The 22372-nt window shown below is 28.4% G+C and overlaps 1 protein-coding gene across 2 annotated transcripts; it reads left to right on the forward strand.

Moving 5' to 3' along the window:
• The first annotated feature begins 93 nt into the window (after positions 1 to 93).
• LOC127281339 (low-density lipoprotein receptor-related protein 4) lies at positions 94 to 22226 on the forward strand. 2 transcript variants are annotated; one of them, XM_051305011.1, is made up of 26 exons: positions 94 to 471; positions 907 to 1208; positions 3813 to 4037; positions 6325 to 6639; positions 8857 to 9113; positions 9672 to 9855; positions 10017 to 10146; positions 13502 to 13611; positions 13768 to 13930; positions 14081 to 14231; positions 14309 to 14513; positions 14581 to 14747; positions 14806 to 14958; positions 15015 to 15168; positions 15229 to 15438; positions 15496 to 16227; positions 16282 to 16443; positions 16507 to 16728; positions 16805 to 17091; positions 17164 to 17460; positions 17528 to 18022; positions 18098 to 18420; positions 18483 to 18948; positions 19033 to 19291; positions 19503 to 19933; positions 21264 to 22226. In XM_051305011.1, exons 2-26 carry the CDS (start codon positions 1133 to 1135, stop codon positions 21465 to 21467), a joined length of 6378 nt encoding a protein of 2125 aa, XP_051160968.1. In that variant the 5' UTR covers positions 94 to 471; positions 907 to 1132; the 3' UTR covers positions 21468 to 22226. The 2 variants fall into 2 exon arrangements, with proteins under 2 accessions (XP_051160968.1, XP_051160969.1); XM_051305012.1 differs by lacking the exon at positions 21264 to 22226 and adding an exon at positions 20194 to 20891.
• Positions 22227 to 22372: the final 146 nt, after the last annotated feature.

Here is a 22372-nt window from a genome sequence, read left to right on the forward strand (position 1 = left end):
CGCGACACGACCTGCTCTTGCAAAATATATATATATATTTCCCATGAAAAGCGCCTGCGTCAAATCCCGGATTCATTTGTCGAGAATCCTCGCAGCATCCAGTGTAGCTCTGTTCTTAGAGTTACTCGCGTCGGATATTTCTTTTTTTGTTTTCACTATTCGAGACGGCGAGGGTTGAAATTTTCAATTCCTCGTTAAAAAAAAAAAAAAAAACTCCTATATATAAATTTTCAAATGCAATTGTAACTTTTTTTTATTTTTTTGATATAAAAAATGTAGTCGCAGGGAAATATTTCTTTTTTTCTCCATAACATCAGTGAGAATATAAGTCATCGCTCACCTAGAAAAGGATTTCCTTTTTTTTTCCTTTTCTTCAATGCGTCCCGAGAATATTATTTTTCAATGTGATTTTCACTTTCTTTTTTTTGGGTATTATTTTTTTTCTCGATAGATAAAATGTGAATCTTTGAGGTAAATGACAAAAAAAAATGTAAAATATAGAATTTAAAATTATTGTAATTATTATAATTATATTATATAAATTTAGAATTATGTCAAAAAAAAGATTCAGAAATTAAAATTTCTTTAGAATCACAAAAAAATATGTTTTTTTATTCTTTAGTTATAGTTAATAATAAAAAAAAATATAATACGTTTACATTAATTAATGGAACATTGACTAAATAATAATAATAATTATTATTGTTATTATAATTATAATAATTACGGTACAAATAGTAACAATAACAGTAACAAAAAAAAAAAAAATTGTTATCGTTTCTCATTAAATTAAGTTACGTATTATATTAACATAATACGTAATTTAAATATTAGAATTTATTTTATAAAAAATGTTATTAAAACACGATTTTAACAAAAAAAAAAAAAAATCTAATTACAAAACAGGTTCAGTGTACGGGTAAAATTTGAACAATGAATAGTGGTGAATCGAGAGTGACCTTGACGTATAGGACATCGTCAATTCTGGACTTAAAAAGTTTATAATTAAAGCCAATAAAAGGTGTTTAATAAAAAAAAAAAAGAAGAAAAAGAGGAGGAACCCTAAGGGGGGGAAGGGGGAAAGTGAATCTCGGCCTTTTAAAAAAAGGCCGAGAGGTGTTCCAAGTGCAAAATGAGGTCGAACCCTTACGACTTATCGTGTCGCAATTTCTTTACTCTTATCTACATCATCTGTACTCTATGTGCAGGTAAATATTTTTATTTTTTTTTTTAAATAACTTTTTTTTCCATTGAAATTTTATATATATATATCAATAATAAATTAATAATTATATATATTATAATAAAATTTTATATTATTATTATATATTATTATATATTATTATTATAATTATATTATTATATTAATAATAATAATAATAATAATAATAATAATAATTATTATTATTATTATTATTATTATTATATTATTATTTTGTTTAATATTATATAATAATTAATACGTAAATGTTAATTAATATAATTAATAATTATAATAACTTATAATAATATGGTAATTATTGTAATATAATTACTTAATTAATAAATAATTTATATTATATAATAATATTTCTATAATTAGTACCACTATTTGTTTTGAAATTAAAATAATAATTATTAAAATAACAAAGTAGGTAACAACATAATAATAAATCTTATTAATATTTATTTATTTTAAAACAAAATTAAATATGTTTTAATAATTAATTATTATGTAATTATTGATAAAGAAATGTTACAAATTATTATATAAATAAATCTCACGTAAAAAAGGAATTGAATATTAATAAGTAGAAATATGAAAATTCAAATAAATAATTATAACCTTTAATTCTATATCCAGATTGTATGAACAAAAAAAAAAATTACATGCGAAGTCAAATTGAATATTCATAAATGTATAAGAATGAAATTATTTTAAATAATACATAATTATAAATAATTATATGGAATTTTTATATGATTTATGTATTATACTTTCTTTTTTCTTATTTTTTTTTTGAAAAGAAGGGCGCGTAAGTTTATTTTTTAAATTTTTATTTACTTTAATAGAAAATCGATTTAGTTGCCCTTAGAGTGCGAATTTAAATTCCACACGTGAGAGATTTCCAGAAGCAATATAGGGTTTTTTTTCCCTACATTTCTGGATCAGTGACTATAAAATTTCATGTTATTATTATAATTTTTTTTTCTTTTTTTTTTTTGTTTAAAAAATGACCGTGAAATTTTCTTCATAGGTTGCTATATATAACATCGATTCACAATTTCAAGGTTTTCAATAATTTATAATATATATATATATATATATATATATATATATATATATTGATAGAAAGTTATTCTTAATTTTATAAATACAAAAGATGAGTTTGAATAATTTTATAATTTATAATTCTATTTTGTTTTTTAAATTCAAAGAAATTTCTATTTTAAGCTTGTCTTTGACAAATTCTTTTTTGATATAAAGAAAATTTATTTGTTTCAAACAAATTATTATCTTTGATTCAAAAAAAAAAAAAATTATTTTCGTTTCAAAAAAAATTTTTTCTTTAATTCAAATAAATGTTTCTTTGATCCTTATTATATCCATGTTAAAATTTCTTTGATTTAATGCAAAAAATTTCTTTCATTCAAAGAAAAATTTCTTTGAATCAAAAAAAAATTTTCTTTTGAAACTAAGAAACTTTTTTTTTCTGTTTCAAAGAAAATTTTATTTTTTAATGAAAGAAAACACTCTCTAAATTTGAATTAGTAGAAAAGTTTACTAATTTGAATTAGTGACTCACTTTTTGCTTCTGAATTAGTAAAATTTTACTATAATTATTAGTAAATTTTACTAACAAAGAAGATAGTAAAATTTTACTAATTATTAGTAAATTTTACTAACAATTAGTAAAATTTAACTAACTCAGAAGCAAAAAGTGAGTCACTAATTCAAATTAGAAAACATTTTTACTAATTCAGATTTAGAGAGCAAGTCAAAGAAATTGGTTTCTTTAAATCAAAGAAATCCTTTTATCTGAGTGTAATAATTTAACTTTTGCGATATTATTGCTTTTTTTTTTTTAACTATTATAAAATATTTATTACTAAATGATAAATTTTTTATATTTTAATTTTTTGAAAAAAAAGATGATTTCATTTTTTTTTATTTTTTTAAGTAACCCACGAGGTTTTCTCTTACTTCCTTTTTGGATCATTTTAATCCGTCTCGAATGCCCTCCCTCCACCCCCTTCTCTCTTTTACCCCTTCAATCCTCCCGGAAAGGGTGTGTGCCGTTGTATATCGATTGTCATCAAAGCGCAAGCGTTATCAAAGTGAATGAAAGCTCTCGACTGCCTCGAGTCATTCATAGAACGATATCTATGGTCCATCAAAATTCATTTTCACTATATCTATATATTTATATATATAGCTATGACATCCCAATTGATAACCGCAAATGGGCCCAAAATCAATTTCCTTTAACCTCAACTCCTTTTCTTTCATTCATATAATCCAAGTTTCGATTCAATGATTTTTCTAACATTTATGATTTTTTTAAATAGAAAAAATAAATAAACAAAAAATTGAAATCATTTCTTTTTCAATTTTCTTCCACGGTTTATATTTATTATTATTATTTTTTTAAAAAAATTTTTTTTTTTTAATATCTATATATGACCCACTTTATTTTAATATCTATATTATAGAATTAATTAGAAAAAATATTTGGAAAATTAATAATTCTATTTATATATATATAACAATAATAATATGCCATTGTTTTCTTTTTCTCTCTTTTTTTTTCTATTTATGTATATAAATATAGAAACATCAATTTCGGTGGAGACTTCGACACACCAGACAGTGAATAGAGGAGCGGCTAGGCAAATATACGGAAGTGGAAGCTTGAGACAGACCGGAAGTAGTCCAATCCTTGTGGGAACAACTACAACTCCAAGTTTGCCAAAGGGCAAGGAAAAGGAAGATAATAAAAACTCTATTCGTCAAGAGGACAAACAAAAAGCTCATGAACATCGTCCCGAAGTTGAAGGTATAAATGAATTTCGAAAAAAAAAAAATTTTTTTTTTTTAATTAAATTTTTCTTTTTAAAATCATTCAATCAAAAAAAACTGATAAATCTTATATGTAACTCATAAATTCACTACCGGTAACTCAAAAAATCTCATAGAACTCATAAATCCACTACTAATAACTCATAAATCTCATGCAACTCATAAACACACAACCAGTAACTCATAAACTCCGCAATCCACAACCAATAACTCATAAATCTCATGTAACTCATAAATATACTATCAGTAACTCTTAGACTCCAGATTTCACTGCTAACAACTCATAAATGCACTATTAGTAACTCATAAATGCACTACCGGTAACTCATAAATACACTACCAATAACTCATAAATGCACTATTAGTAACTCATAAATGCACTACCGGTAACTCATAAATACACTACCAATAAGTCATAAACTCCGAAATTTGTTACCATTGACTGATAAATCTCATGTAACTCATAAATTCACTACCGGTAACTCAAAAAATCTCATAGAACTCATAAATCCACTACTAATAACTCATAAATCTCATGTAACTCATAAACACACAACCAGTAACTCATAAACTCTGGAATTCACTACCGATAACTCATAAATCTCATAGAACTCATAAATCCACTACTAATAACTCATAAATATCATGCAACTCATAAACACACAACCAGTAACTCATAAACTCTGGAATTCACTATCAACAAATCGTAAATCTTACCCAACTTAAAAATACACCACCAATAGCTCATACACTCCGCAATCCACAATCAATAACTCATAAATCTCATGTAACTCATAAATATACTATCAGTAACTCTTAGACTCCAGATTTCACTGCTAATAACTCATAAATGCACTATTAGTAACTCATAAATGCACTACCGGTAACTCATAAATACACTACCAATAACTCATAAACTCCAAAATTCGTTACCAGTGACTCATAAATCTCATGTAACTAATAAATATACTATCAGTAACTCTTAGACTCCAAATTTCACTGCCAATAACTCATAAATGTAGTATTAGTAACTCATAAATGTACTACCGGTAACTCATAAATACACTACCAATATCTTATACACTCCGCAATCCACAACCAATAACTCATAAATCCCATCTAACTCATAAATATACTATCAGTAACTCTTAGACTCCAGATTTCACTGCCAATAACTCATAAATGCACTATTAGTAAATCATAAATGCACTGCCGGTAACTCATAAATACACAACCAATAACTCATAAACTCCGAAATTCGTTACCAGTGACTCTTAAATCTCTTGTAACTCATAAATATACTATCACTAACTCTTAGACTCCAGATTTCACTGCCAATAACTCATAAACACACTATTAGTAACTCATAAATACACTACCAATAACTCATAAACTCCGAAATTCGTTACCAGTGACTCATAAATCTCATGTAACTCATAAATATACTATCAGTAACTCCTGGACTCCATATTTCACTGCCAATAACTCATAAATACACTATTAGTAACTCATAAATGTACTATTAATAACTCATAAATGTACTACCGGTAACTCATAAATACACTACCAATAATTCATAAACTCCGAAAATCGTCACCAGTGACTCATAAATCTCATGTAACTCATATAAACACTACCAGAAACTCCTAAATTTACTATTAATAACTCATAAAATCTTAAACTCATAAACCTATGTTAATGCTTAGAGTTTATCACATAACTCAAGAACTCATATATCTAAAATCAGTAACTCTTAAAATATTCATAACGCATAGATATATGTAAACACTCATTGAGTTTCTCATATAACTCATTAATCTTATATAAATCATGAACTCATAAATTTATAACCATTAACTCATAAAATAGCATAAATTTTTCATTATTAAACTCATGTAAATATTCATAAAGTATTTCATATAACGCATTTAATCTAAAATAAATCAATAAACTCATAAATTTATAATCAGTAAATCATAAAGTTTCTTCTATAATTCATAAATCTCATATGACTCATGATCTCGTAAAGTTATAAACTGTAACTCATAAAACATCATAAAATTTTAATTATTAAACTCATGAACTTATTATCAGGTATGCATAAAATCTTATAAATTCATATCGCATAAAATCTTAAAAATCCATAACTCTTAAAATATAAAAATTCATAACTCATAAAATTTGATACCTAATTATTTTACAAAAATAAAATGTTTTTAAATAATTTTTTTTTTTTTGTTAAATACTTCTTTTTTATTTTGCAGAGTACCCTTACGAAACATATGGGGGTTACGGCTATGGGAGTACAGTTGGACGAACACATCAAAAAACTCAATCACAATTACCACCGGGTTTTTTGGGAAATCCAAGATCGCCAATATTCCCTCCAGATTATACACATTCAGATGAATTACCAAGTTTTAGAAATGGAGCGCCAGTTAATGGGTTAGGAGCCCATCATTCTGGAAGAGGGGGAGGTGGTAGTGGTGGTGGTGGTTTTTATGGACCATACGGCGTGGGACAAGGAATTGACAGGGGAAGAATAAGAGGGGTACCTTATGGTGGCTACGACAGTGGAGGTAGTAAATATTTTTCAAAAGAAATTATTTTCTTTTTTTTTTCTTTTATATACGATGTGATAACATTTTTTTTTTTTAAATAGAATTTAGAGAAAAAAATTTTTTTGTTCACTTTTTTTTCTCAAAAACTATTTGTGATATTTTAAAGATTTTTGTAGTATTCGCTTATTTTAGATCTAAAGTAAGTGCCACGAGTATTTTTTTTTAATTTTAGTAAAAAATTTTAAGTTAGGTTTCTGTATTACCGACAGAAGTAGAGTTCTAATTTTTTAGTTGTCGGTTAAAAAAATTATTGAAAATTCATTGAATTCAGGTGAATCTTGTTACTCGGGGGTTTTTGGGGTCGCTGATTACAAATCTGCTATCGGATTTTCAAAATTCAAAATGGCGGATCCAATATGGCGGAAAAAAAAAATTTAAAATCCATTGAATACGCCTGAATTTGGTTGAAAAAATTGTAAATTTATTAAAATCGATTGAAACTCGTCACTCGGGGGTTTTCAGAGTCGCTGATCACGAATCTAGTATCAGATTTTCCAAATTCAAAATGGCGGATCCAATATGGCGTCAAAAAAAATAAAAATCTATTAAATTCGTCTGAATTTGGTTACTCGGGGGTTTTCAGGGTCGCTGATCACGAATCTAGTATCAGATTTTCAAAATCCAAAATGGCGGATCCAATATGTCGGCAAAAAAAAAATTGAAAATCCATTGAATTCGTCTGAATTTGGTTGAAAAAATTGTAAATCTATTAAAATCGACTGAATCTCGTCACTCGGGGGTTTTCAGGGTCGCTGATAACGAATCTAGTATCAGATTTTCAAAATTCAGAATGGCGGATCCAATATGGCGTCAACAAAAAAATAAAAATCTATTAAATTCGTCTGAATTTGGTTACTCGGGGGTTTTCAGGGTCGCTGATCACGAATCTAGTATCAGATTTTCAAAATTCAAAATGGCGGATCCAATATGGCGTCAACAAAAAAATAAAAATCGATTAAATTCGTCTGAATTTGGTTACTCGGGGGTTTTCAGGGTCGCTGATCACGAATCTAGTATCAGATTTTCAAAATTCAAAATGGCGGATCCAATATGGCGTCAAAAAAAAATTGAAAATCTATTAAATTCGCCTGAATTTGGTTACTCGGGGGTTTTTAGGGTCGCTGATCACGAATCTAGTATCAGATTTTCAAAATTCAAATTGGCGGATCCAATATGGCGTCAAAAAAAAATAAAAATCTATTAAATTCGTCTGAATTTTGTTACTCGGAGGTTTTCAGGGTCGCTGATCACGAATCTAGTATCAAATTTTCAAAATTCAAAATGGCGGATCCAATATGGCGTCAAAAAAAATATAAATCTATTAAATTCGTCTTAATTTGGTTACTCGGGGGTTTTCAGGGTCGCTGATCACGAATCTAGTATCAGATTTTCAAAATTCAAAATGGCGGATCCAATATGGCGTCAAAAAAAAATTGAAAATCTATTAAATTCGCCTGAATTTGGTTACTCGGGGGTTTTTAGGGTCGCTGATCACGAATCTAGTATCAGATTTTCAAAATTCAAATTGGCGGATCCAATATGGCGTCAAAAAAAAATAAAAATCTATTAAATTCGTCTGAATTTTGTTACTCGGAGATTTTCAGGGTCGCTGATCACGAATCTAGTATCAAATTTTCAAAATTCAAAATGGCGGATCCAATATGGCGTCAAAAAAAATATAAATCTATTAAATTCGTCTTAATTTGGTTACTCGGGGGTTTTCAGGGTCGCTGATCACGAATCTAGTATCAGATTTTCAAAATCTAAAATGGCGGATCCAATATGGATGCAAAAAATTGAAAATTCATTGAATTCGACTGAATCTTGATACTCGGGGGTTTTTGGGATCGCTGATTACGAATCTGGTATCCGTTTTTCAAAATTCAAAATGGCGGATTCAATATGGCGGCATAAAAAATTTGAAAATCTATTAAATTCACCTGAATTTTGTCATTCGGGGGTTTTTGGGGTCGCTGATTCCGATTCTGATATCAGATTTTCAAAATTTAAAATGGCATATGTAATATACTAAATTTTTTTTTTTTAAATAATCAGTTGTGTTTTTGAATTTTGTTTTTTAAGGGTATATTTTTATGTTTAATATTAGTATAAGATTAGAATAGATTAAAAAATGTATATTTTAAAAATTTTTTCTTTTTTTTTGGGTCTTTCTAGCGTACGAAATGGGTGGGTATGCAGAAGTTGATCACAGCAGAGTACGAAGTGGTTTGACTCGTGGTGGTTCTGGTTCAAAGTTGAATTTCAATAAACGCCTTGGTCAGGATTTAATACCCCTCATTCAAGAATTGGATGACGAAGGCGATATGAAGGATTCCCTTTCTCTAACATGCGCTTGGCTTTGTAATCGAGATCAATTTTTATGTCGGAATTCTTGTACCTGTATCAGTCTCGAGGCACGTTGCGATGGTCAGGTAATTATTAAATATCCCCCACAAATTTAATACATACAATGTGGAGAGAAAAAAAAACACAAACCTTTATTTAAGTTATTTTTTCTCTCTTTATATAAAATTATAAATATTTTTTTTTAAAGAAAATCGATTTTTTAAATAACTTTAATTTATGTTTCTATTTTTATTTTACTTTTACTTTACTTTTTTTACTTTAATTTACTAATTAAAAATTACTGAAATTAGTCGTATTTAAATAAATTTTTTAGTTTTATATAAATAGAAAGAGGGAGAGAAAATATGTTGTTTTAAAATACAAGAAGATTCATTAATTTCCATTGAAATATCACGACTATCGAATATTTTAAAGTCTCTATCTCATTATTAAGAGAATTAATTTTGAAATTGGATTGATACTTCCGGTGAAATTGGCGTCTAGCTATTTACGGATTAATTTTAGAGTTTGTTTTCTGTGCGCATCCGTTCTTTAATAAAGATTTATCGATTTGTATAAGAGAGATAGAGAGAGAGAAAGAGGAAAAAAAAAGAAAGAATTATAATCGAATTTATTCCACTTAGACGGATTGTGATGGCTCCGAGGACGAGAATGAGTGTGATGAAATTTTCGAATCGAAAAATTCCAATGGCACATGCTATGGGGAAAGAAGTGTTCTTTGCCCGGAAACCGGAAGGTGTATCGCCAAACATTGGCTCTGTGATGGGGACGATGATTGTGGCGATTTTTCCGACGAATCTCATTGTGGTTTGTCTATTATTATTATTATTATTATTATTATTATTATTATTATTATTATTATTATTTAATTTTGATAAAAAAAATATAAAGTTACATTAATTTAAAATTTAACAAAATAAATTAAAAATTATTTTGTGATTATAAAAAATGAACAATTTTTTTTTCAGGAACTCACATGAATTGCACTGAGGATCAATTTGAGTGTAGAAATGGTCTTTGTATTCAACAATCTTGGCGTTGTGATGGTGACAATGATTGTAAGGATTTTTCTGACGAAGACAATTGCGGTGGAAAGAGGTAATTAAATTTTTTTTTTTACTTTTTACTAATTCGTAATTATTCCAAGAAATTAAAAAATTAAAAAGAAAAATTATCAGCTAATTAATTTTAATATTTAATTTATTTTAATGTACTTAAATTTTTCAATTAAGGAACGATTTTTATTTCTTTAAAAATTAAAATAAAATTAAAACTTAAAAATAAATACTTAATAAAATTCGTATTTTTAATAACATTTATTAAAAATATCATTTATAAAATTAAAATATCATAATTCATTTTAAAATATTAATTTTTTATATTCCTCGACTAATTTAACATAAAACGAGAAAAAATAACATTAAAGAAATATGAAGGTTCGATAAAAAAAAAAAAAAAAAAATCCGTTTCGACAATAAACTACTTTTAGTTCCTCCATCATTTGTATATAACCCAGTTATTATTATATAGTAAAAGTGAGATATAAGAATTTTTTTTTTTTTTCAGTTATAATAACGTTTGTACGTTTCATTTGCGCAATAAATTTTTCAATGGGAAAAAATAAATTTTTTTTTTTCTTTTTTGATTGGAATGAGTAAAAACGATCGACGAACGATCCTTTTCTGTCAGCACGCGTTCAATATACCCACGCAAAATCTTTTGCCGTCTTGCGTGGGTGACTTTCCCTTCAAAAAAAGAAAAAAAAAAAAAAAAAATTCTGCCTTAGAAAAAGGGAAAGTAAAAAGAAGAGAAAAAAAAAACTGATGGGCAATAAAAATGAAGGTGAATGTAATAAAATACACACGAAACATATCATTAAAAAAAAAAAAAAAGGAAAACTAAAATTATATTATATTCATTCGAAGAGGGAAAAAAATTCAAAAAAACGTATATATTTTTAATATATATAAAAATAGGTAAATAATTTAAATTTTTAATCTCTAAATGTGGCATTTATTTACAATTTTTCGACACGAAAGTAACATAACCTAAAATTTAACAATTTCTCATAGTAATGAGTAGTAACCAAAATGCAACTTTTAATGATTCAAAAATAAAAATTCTTATTTAAAAAAAAAACTACTCAAAATTTAAAAAAAAATTTAAGGTTAAGTAGAAAAAAAAGTGTAAAATTGGAGAGGGGGTAGAAACTCTAATATCTGAACATATTGGATCTTATGAAAACTAGTCAATATTAAATGCAAAAGGGGGGAGGGGGGATTTTGGAAAAAATTGATAACTTTCTGGAATTGAGAGAAAGAGGGGTTGAGGCGGGGGGGGGGGTGATTAGGTGGGTGGAGGGATATTCTCTGATCCAGGTCGCGGAGGTGTGTTGCTAGGCAACACTGATGGTTGCGCGTTGGTGGCGCGTGGTATCGACCACCTGGAAAGCTGTTAGGTTGAAATCAGTAAAATTTTTTGGGGTGTGAGCCCCTTCATAGCGACAACCTGTCTTTATATTTCCTCTTAACAAAAAAAAAAACAACATCTTAATTACCGGAAAAAAAAGAATAGAAAAAAAAAACTTTTTTTTTCCCCCACGCCCTTAAATGCCTATTAAAATTTTATGATGTAATTTCTTCATTTTTTTCAAATTCTTTTCTTTAATTAGGGAAAAATTAAAAAAAAAGATTTTTTTTCCCCCAATTAAATCATATTTTTAAAAAATAAATAATTTTTAAAGAGCAGGTTTTTTAATTGGAAAAAATTTTTATTAATTTGAAAAAAATGTTTAAAAAGCATTTTTTTAATTGGGAAAAAAATTTTATTAATTTGAAAAAAAAAATTTAAAAAACATTTTTTTTAATTGGAAAAAAATTTTTAATTTTAATAAATTTAGAAAGTATTTTTTTAATTTTGGAAAAATTTTTTATTTCCTCTCACATTAAAAAATAGTTATTAATATTTCCTTTAGTATTTAAAAAATATCCCCTTCTCTCTATATGAGAAACTTTTAAATAAAAAAAAACCGCTATTATTTCTTTTATCATTTGGTATTTTATTATTTTTTTTATCATCAATAGAATTCAGAGATGAAAAAAAAAAAATAATTAAAGTCGAGACAATATAAGAGTTAAGAGAACCCTTTTTTTATCAGGGTCGTATAGACAAGGAGAGTTTAGGGAGAGTCCTTTCAGTTTCTAATTTTACAAAATATAAAAAAAACATTGAAAAAAAATTTTTTTTACTAATTAATAATTATTCTATTAATAAAATAATTAAATTTTTTTTGCAAACTCATATTCTAAAAGATTTATTTAATTATTTACTTAATATTAATTTTATATTTTGATTTTTTTTATATATATGAGAATTAAAAAAAAAAAGAATTTTCTATTATTTGAAAATTTAATTTTCCCGCGCCTTGAATTTCGCATTTATTTGAAATATTGAGAAAAATTGTTGTTTATTTGCAGAAATTCTTGAAATTATTTGCGTCCTTAAATAAGAAAATTGAAGGACAAGTCATTAGTTTTGAATGGAAGAGACTTGTGCGTTATATATTATAAGATTGATAAGAAAATATGAATCGGTGGGGTCGCAGGACGTAGGGAATTATGGTTCATGGTCGTTGTTGTCGATAAAATAATGTTAGGTGAGGTCGTGGGGTGAAATTGACCAGGGGTAGAAGAGTATATATTTTTCTTTATATATATCTATATATAGGAAATGCGCTTATCTAACGGATTACGAGAAATCTTTTTCACTAAAGAAATTTCTGCTTTATATGTAATAAATATATTTTTAATGTATTATTATTTATTAATTTTTAATAATAATAAATATATTATAAATATATATAGATCTTAATATCGCCTTGAAAAAAATGTCTTTTAATTACTTTTTATTCTAATAATAAAATAATTATAATTATAAATAACTAATTATAAAAAAAAATTTCTTAACCTTCATCGGTAAATATCAATGATCTAGATTAGTTAAAAAAAAATTCAAATTAAATTTGTTAAAATTATTGTCCAGTTTCGGAAACTGAATTCGATTTCAGAAATAAGATTCTGAGAAAAATGTAAAAAATAGATTCGAAGGGTAATTTGAAGAAAGTAGCATCATTAAAATTTTTTTTTTGTGCATATTATGAGAACACGTTTTTTTTTCATTTCTGAGTTTGACGCCTTTGTTAACAATTTCTCGCGATTTAAAGGGGGTCTAAAAAAGGGGAAAACAACCCTCGGAAACAGATGGTCTACTCACAAAATCATCTCGTCAGTTTTACATTACCTTAGGCGAATTTTTTTTTTCCACACTCGGCACGTGTCAAGTGGTTGTTTTTTTCTCTTTTAAATTCACGAATTCAATGTCAATTTACATATAGACAAATTAATAAGAAAAAAAACAAAATATTTTAAATAAAAAAAATTTAATTTTCTTTCAGAAAATGTAACGATAACGAATTTTCATGTATGGATGGAACTTGTATTTTGAATAACTACAGATGCGATGGGGAAAATGATTGTGCTGACGGATCAGATGAACTCAAATGTGGTGAGATATTTTTTTAAAATAAAAATTGCAAAAAGAGAAATTCTTCTTTCGAGAAATAAATAATCTTGTTTAAAAATAGAATAAAATTTTTTCTATTATAACAATATTTTTATTCATGAAAGTTAAATTTGATATGGAAATATTTTTAAAATTCAGAAATAGCTGAAGTGAATTGTAAGGAGAACGAGTTCAAGTGCACTTATCCGAGGTGCATTTCTCAAGAATATAGATGCGATGGGGACGACGACTGTGGGGATCGAAGTGATGAAGATAATTGTGAAAATCTTGTTGGAGTTAGTTGTAACGCTAATGAATTTAGGTATGAATTTATAATACTTAAATAGGTTTGGTTTTTTTTACTTTTTTTAGGAAAAAAGTATAAAAATTAAAATCTTTTTTAATAGCTTAATTGTTATCAAAATTTTGGATACGCAAAATTTTTTTCTTAAAAAAATAATCTTTTTTCAAGATGTAATAGTGGCAAGTGTATAAGCAGAACATGGGTTTGTGATAAGGAGGCCGATTGTCAGGGTAAAGAAGACGAAGATATGTGTGAGCATCAAACACCAAAGGAATGCTCTCAGGAAGAATTTACATGCTCTACAGGCTCATGTGTACCTGTGAGTTTATTATAAAAAAAAAATTTGCAATAATTATTATTTTAATTTCTACTCACAAAAATAAATAACCATTTTAGCGTCTATGGGTTTGTGATGGAGTGCCCGATTGTACAAATGGAGAAGATGAACAAGGCTGTGCAGTTACTTGTGATGCAACTCAATATCTTTGTAAAAATTCTCAACCAGGAAACGATTCTCATTATGTATTCCATCATTATCATCGCGATTGCATTAGTGTTAAACATGTTTGCGATGGAGTGCCCGATTGTCCTGAAAAAGATGGTAAAAAAATATCTAAAAAAAAACCGAATAATAATAAACAAAATTTTCTATTTTCCTAATCTTTCAGATGAGATGAATTGTCCTCAAAAACGTAATTGCACAAGTGAAGACAAATGCTCACAAAAATGTATTTTAACTGTAGATAATAAAAAAGCTTGTACATGTGATGCGGGATTTATTTTGGGAGCGGATAATGTCACATGCCACGACATCAATGAATGTGAATTCGAAAAGGTTTGTACACTTTAGAAAATTAAGATTTGGGGGAAAAATAAAAAATCTGCTTTTTCAGGATCCGGTTTGTAGTCAAAAATGCCAAAACATAATAGGAACATTTAAGTGTGGCTGTTTACCGGGATATGTTCTTAGACCAGATTTAAGAACCTGTAAAGCCCTAGGAGCAAATCCGACTTTATTATTCGCAAATAGAGTCGATATAAGACAAGTAATAAAATCAAAAAAGTATTCTTTTTTTCAAATCTATATTAATGAATTTTTTAGGTGAGTATGACGAGTCCAAAATACACATCAGTTTTGAAGGGACTTCATAATGCCATTGCTTTGGATTATCATTACAAGAGGAGTACTATTTATTGGTCTGACGTTTCAATGGATGTAATTCGAAAAGTTTTTGTCAACGGAACTGGAGCAGAAGGTATTATTTTTCGCAAAAATATATATATTCCCAAATTCTTGAACAGAAATTTTTCTTTAGATGTTGTTCGATGGGGTCTTCAATCTCCCGGTGGAGTTGCCATCGATTGGATTCATGATCTTCTCTTTTGGACCGATTCCGGAACAAGAAGAGTCGAAGTTATTACACTCGATACAAAAGTGAGACATGTACTTATTTCAAACGATATCGAAAAACCGAGAGCTATTGCGGTTCATCCAAATTTTGGTTACGTTTATTGGACCGATTGGGGTGAGTTTAATTTCTCTTTTTTTGGAGAGAATTTTTTTTTGATGAATTCTTTTTCAGGACTAAATCCTAAAATTGAACGCGCCAATATGGATGGATCGGATAGAAGAGAAGTAATAAGAGAATCAATATTTTGGCCAAATGGATTAACAATTGATTATACGACTGATCGAATTTATTGGACAGATGCAAAACATCATGCAATTGAATCATCTCATCTTGATGGTTCAGATAGAAAGAAAATGATTAGTAAAGGTCTACCACATCCTTTTGCAATCACTGTTTTCGAAGATTTACTCTATTGGACCGATTGGCATTTAAAGAGTATCTCTTCAGCAAATAAGGCAAGTGGCAGAGGATTTAAAACAATTCATTCTGGTCTTCATTTTCCAATGGATCTTCATAGTTATCATCCTCAACGTCAACCAGACTATGCCAATCATTGTGGAAAAGATAATGGCAAATGTTCACACATGTGTCTTCCTAATAATACTGGTTACAGTTGTGTTTGTCCCGTGGGTTTGAAAATAAATCGTGATGGAAAAACATGTGCCAATGTACTTGATAATATACTGATATTCACGAGGAAAAAAGATCTCAGAATAATGCCAATTGAAGAATCTGCAAGAGTCTATGACAATGTGATTCCAGTTGATCATGTTCAAAGTGCCGTGGGTCTTACATGGGATTCGGATGAGGATACGATTTATTGGAGTGATTTGGAGGCTGATACGATCAGTAGAGCTTTTTTGAATGGCACCAATCAAACTGCTATTATTAATCATAATTTAGGTAAATTTTTTTTATATTATCAAAGAATTCGCTTTTGTAACTTGTTAATTACAGAATCACCAGCCGGACTGGCAATAGATTGGATTACGAGAAAGATTTATTGGACTGATGCTGGGACAAAGAGGATCGAATGTGCGAATCTAGATGGAAGTATGAGATCTCTTTTGATTCACGAAGGTCACGATAAGCCAAGGGATATTATTTTGGATCCAACAAGTTAGTAAATAAAAAAATATTAAAAAATAGTTTTTAAAAAATTAAATAAATAACTCTTTCCAGCTGGTTACATGTACTGGAGTGATTGGGGCGAAAAAGGGAAGATTGAAAAAGCCTCTATGGACGGTACAGATCGTAAAGTTCTTTTTGGAACCGATCTCACCTGGCCCAATGGATTAGCTATCGATTTCGATAAGAAGAGACTCTATTGGACCGATGCCGGTACTCAAAAAATTGAATACTCAACTCTCGATGGCAAAGGCAGAACTGCTTTAATTTCCTCAAGTAGGTCGAATTGAATTTTTTACATTTAAAACAATTATTATCAATCAATTATAATAAAATTCTGACTATTTTACAGAGGAAATACTTCTTCATCCATTTGGACTTGTAGTACACAAGGATAAAATATACTGGACCGATTGGAATACAAAAAGTATTCATCGAGCTGATAAAGAAACGGGAAAGAATGTCACTACTATTAGATCGAGTATATCGAGTCTTATGGACGTGAGAGTTTTTCACAGGAATCGAAGAAGCGTTAACAATCCTTGCAAATACAACAATGGAAATTGTTCCCATTTATGTCTTCTTGCTGCGAATCCTAAACGATTCAAATGTGCATGTCCTACTGGTCTTGTTTTAGGGGTAAATTAATAATTTTCATTTGTTGATGACAATAAATATTTACTCATTCTAATGTTAATGTAAATTTAACAGCCCGATGGTAATACATGTCCGGACGTTCCAAATAAATTTCTCCTAATGGCACATCGAGTGGATATTAGAATTGTTTCCTTTGATGTGAATTATGCACTGGACGTTGTTCTTCCAATTTCGAATTTGAAGAACGCTAGTGGTGTGGATGTGAATTTAGTGAATGGCGAAATCTTCTGGACCGATCCTGGAGAAGATGTTATCAAAAAAACAAATTTCAATGGCAGTTTTGTGGAAACGGTGATCAATACTGGAATTGACGTTGCCGATAGTCTTATTGTCGATTCAATTGGCAGAAAGGTATGCTATTTTGTAAATTGATAGAAATATATACGGAAAAAAAAATAATTATAAAAAAATTTTACAGCTCTACTGGACGGATGCCGGTCTAAATAGTATTGAAGTATGTGAACTCAATGGAAAAAATCGAAAAGTTCTCATTTGGTCGGGATTGGATAATCCTCGAGCAATGGCAATTCACTATTCGGCGGGTCTTTTGTTTTGGTCAGATTGGGGACATAATGCAAGAATTGAAAGAGCCAATATGGATGGAGAGAAACGAATGTCAGTGGTTACGGAAAATCTTGCCTGGCCCAATGGTTTATCAATTGATATGGAAAGAGGTAAAATCTATTGGAATGATGCGAAGAAAAAAGTTATTGAATTTGCCGATCTTGATGGAAGAAATAGAAAGATTTTGATTGAAAAAGTGGGACATCCTTATGGTCTCGCTGTTATGGGTAACACTGTCTATTGGAGCGATTGGCAGGAGAAAGCTATTCTTCAAACAGACAAAAATAACGGCTCTGCTAAAGTTTTTATCGATAAGATCGAAAGTGTTATGGACATAAGAGCGATTGTCGTAAGTTTTTTTTAAAAAAAAGTTCTTTTCACTTATTCGAATTGTAGTATGTTAAAAAATTATATTTATTTTTAGTGGTCAGACTTGACAAAATCGGAAAATGTCTGCGAGAATAATAATGGTGGATGTTCTCATTTGTGTCTAAGAAATCCTAATGGATATTCTTGTGCTTGTCCAACTGGAATCAATATCAATGATGATAAAAAAACCTGTAACGTTACTCCAAATAATTTTTTGCTTTTTGCTACTAGAAAAACCCTTGAGAGAATATCACTTGACACACCAGAAATGTGGAGTGTTTCTCTTCCAATTGAAGAGGTTCACAATGCATTCTCTGTTGATTTTCATTGGCAGAAGAAATTGATAGTTTATACTGATGTCAATCTAAGAATTATTAGGTAAACTTTTTGTGAAGTAAATTCTAATTTACAAATGTGAAATTTGTGTTATTTCTTTTCAGGACTGTTAACATGTTTAATTTATCGGACACAAGAACAATTATTTTTGGTTCGAATATGTCGGCACCTTTTGGTGTTGCGGTTGATTGGATTGCGGATAATCTTTATTGGACCGATATGAAGAATAGTTTAATTGAAGTCGCTAAATTCGATGGTACTAGAAGGAAAAAACTTTTGGATAATTTAAAAGATCCTCGAGCTCTAGCCTTATTTCCAAAGGAGGGCTACATGTTTTGGACGGAATGGGGTGATAATCCAAAAATTTTGAGAGCATTTCTTGATGGTTCTAGGAAAGAAACAATAATTCCTTCTGATTTACATTTTCCAAATGGTTTATCCATTGACTATACACGCAGAAAACTCTACTGGGCAGATGCATTGAAAGACCGAATCGAAGTCTCTAATCTTAATGGTCGTTTTCGTGTAGCACTTATCCCAGATGCTGCGAATCCTTTTGGTCTAACTCAAGTAGGTTCTCTTAATATTTAATTAAAAAAAGTTTTAATTCTAATTAACTTAAGAATTTGAGATAAAATAAAATATTTAATTTAGTATGGGGAACACATCTACTGGGCCGATTGGTCTAGGGAAATAATTGAGCAAGCTGACAGGCTCAACGGTCAAAATAGAATTAGATTCCGTCATGCTTTGGGAAGTGTAACTGACGCAAAAGCTGTTTCTGCTGATCGACAAGTAGGATGGAATCCATGTGCGATTGAAAACGGATATTGCAGTCATTTATGCTTTTACACAAGAAGCAGTTATAAATGTGCCTGCCCTGATCAACCTGATTCTCATCCCTGTTTTACATGTAAGATCTTTAATTTTTATAACCGAGGCTATTCTACCTCTTTTTTACTTCCTCCATTGTTATTTATTATTCATCTTTAATATAAAACAAACCTTTGTGAAAATTGTTTCACATCTTCTTATATCCTCCGAGGCCGTATCTGAAAAAAAGAAAAACAAAATTATAATAATTTTACTATAAATTACAATTTTTTTTTCTATTCAAAAAATAGCTCCATTAAAGGAGGTACCACTCAGAAAACCAGGAACAGAAAATGACACAAACTATGATGAGGTAGATGAGGAGGAAGAGGAAGAAGAACTTCGAAAATCTGATGTCGTGACAAAGACATCAATTCGAAATCATGGTGATGATAAATTTAAGGATCATAAATTCAATCGAGAGAAGAGCTATAGTCTGAAAACTGTCGTTATTACAGTTGTGATAATGTTGAGCGTTACATTGGCTATTGTCATATTAATTATTTATCTTCTATGCCAAAGAAAGACAAAGCAAAAAAAATATCTCTACGTAAGCAGAAGAAATGTTCTTACATTTTCAAATCCTAATTATAATGCATCAAGTGGAGAAATTGGTCCATCCAATCAACAACAGGATAAAAAGTCTTTCATATGGAAAAGACTCAAATACGACAAATCTCAGGTATGTTTTTATTATATTGATTTGAATTCAGAAATTTAATTTAAAAATTCGATTTAGTTATAAAAAAATCCTATGACTTGTTGACAAAAAGGCTAAGAAAATTATTAGAAAAAAAAAATACTGTCTTCTTGTCAACAAGAACTTTAGGAGCACTCAGAAAAACCCGTCGTCTTAATCTCGTGCTGTTTTTCCTTTTCTTGAAAACATTGAATTATTGATTAATCCGTCGTGATTGATTATTATTATTATTAAAATTATAGAAAGCTAATTCTTCTAAAGTTGAATGCCCAATCAAATTGCAGCATCTGCCGCTTAACTTTATACAAATGAATGAAACGGAAACTACGTAGTGCCTAAAATGAAAAAAACTTTAATGAATATAATTAATTTTCTAAATAAACAACATATTACGGCAATCGCAAATGAAGAATCTATTTCGAAGTTTAATATCATTCGAAATCTGTATAACGCGTTGTTCACTAAGACAATTTATATTCTAAAGAATTTTTCTGCTCGGTTCCAAGACTATAATATTTATATTTAAAATTGAAGCAAATTCTATATTCTCGTATTCCATTTTTTATATACAATTAGATTTATTAGAATTCAATTGCAGGACATTAGATTTTTATGATTAGTAATTAGATTATTCATATTTATTATATAGTTAAAAAAAATGAGAAATAATTCATTTTCATTTGTTTCTCTGTATGTATGAGAAGGAGAAAAAACTTTTTTCTATTGTTGATAAAAAAAGGAGAAAAAACGAGTTTCGTGATGAGATTTTCATTTCTGAGTACAATAATATAAATTATTTTTATTTGAATGCAAAAAATCTCTTCTCAAAACTCAAAACTCCTTGTGAGATAAATAAATAATTAGGAACTGAAAATTGATGTTCGATAATAGACACTAATAGATTTTTGAATAAATTCAATTTAAATCGTGCAAAATTCAAATTCTTGAGTATAAAATATTTTTCTTAAAGAATTAATTTTCAAAAAAAAAATTAATACTTTTTATAAATCTGGAAAATTTTTGTTTTTAATAAATCTTTTTTGCTTTTTATTTTAATAAAAATTAGTTACAATAATGAGATAATAAAAATATAAAAAAGCTTTCAAGACTGCAAGAATAGAAATTAAAAAAATAAAGTTACAGCTCTAGTACTGAATTTGCTTGGGCGATTGAAATTAAAAAACGAGATTGAAACGAAATTACATAATATCAAAATGGGATTTATAATTTATAAAAAAAAAATTATAAAAATAAAAAAACGATGTTAAAAAAATAATAAATAAATGCGGATCAATAATTCATTGTATTATAGGAGAGAGTGTACGAAGATAATGGGCAGACTTCGAGCCCTGAAGTTGTCTCTTTGATACCCCCTTTGGCGACCCCAAGCAGCAGTCGTGCAGCATCCGTCACTCCCAAGGAATCCTCTCCATCAATGGTACACGTCACACAACAATCAGACAAAAAAACGAAAAAAAGTAAGATGGGCTGTTCACTCAATACTAGTTACTTTTAGAAAATTCGAGATTTTTTGTATTTTTTAAAAACAAAAAAAGCGATTTAATTTTAAGAAAGGTGATATACGTTTAGTGAGAGTGATCATCCTATTTACAAAATAACTTTTTTTGTGTGGTAATGTTTTTTTTAAAGTAAAAAAATAATGAAGAAAGAACAAAGCAATGTTAAAAGAGGTTATAAAAAGTTACTAGAGTTACAAGCAAGCAGGGTTGGGTAGCAACAAGTCAAAAAGAAGTTGATTGGTTCGTTAACTTTCCGGAAAGTTACCAACCAATCAACTTCTTTTTGACTTGTTGTTACCCAACCCTGCTTGCCACTCTAGTAACTTTTTTATAACCTTTTATTACAGTACTTTCTTCATCACTATTTACTTACCAAAAAAAATTAAGAAATTTTATAATTACCGCACAAAAAAAAAAATTTTGAAAAAGTAAATTAAAAAACACACGAAAACAATGAAACGTCGTGCTCAGTCGCCATCTTTCTCTACCTCATCTCCAGATTAGTGGCGCTGTTTTTTTTTTTCTTGTTAAACGCGGGAAATTTAAATCGAATTTTCAAATCCTGCAATTAACAAATAAGTTTCGAATTTTTTGAACGATAACAGGATTCGAAAAAATAATAATTTCAAAAAACAAATAATTCCAATCAAGTATTAATTAATTTTTTTATCATTCCGTGGTAATAAATGTGATTTATTAATTTATTATTAATTATTAATATAAGACGCGTTGCGCTGGCGTCGGAGAATAATAAATTGTATAATTAAAAAAAAAAACATGTATATAACTATACATATTTTTCAAAAAAAAAAAAAACAAAATTATCTGTAGTTTGTCTTAGTGGGAAATTCAAAAAAAAAAAAAAAAAAAAATCTGAAAATAATAATGAAAAACAAAATAA

Source organism: Leptopilina boulardi, unplaced genomic scaffold (assembly GCF_019393585.1).
Source record: "Leptopilina boulardi isolate dan_hultmark-lab unplaced genomic scaffold, ZJU_Lbou_2.1 LbouV2_266, whole genome shotgun sequence".
Lineage (NCBI taxonomy): Eukaryota > Metazoa > Arthropoda > Insecta > Hymenoptera > Figitidae > Leptopilina > Leptopilina boulardi.

Bases quoted from the DNA above. Each gene is read 5' to 3' on its own strand.
- LOC127281339 (XM_051305011.1), top strand. From the start codon at position 1,133: ATGAGGTCGAACCCTTACGACTTATCGTGTCGCAATTTCTTTACTCTT. The intron at 10,147-13,501 runs GTAATTAAATTT...ATTTTCTTTCAG, and splicing joins GACAATTGCGGTGGAAAGAG to AAAATGTAACGATAACGAAT. The intron at 13,612-13,767 runs GTGAGATATTTT...TTTAAAATTCAG, and splicing joins ATCAGATGAACTCAAATGTG to AAATAGCTGAAGTGAATTGT.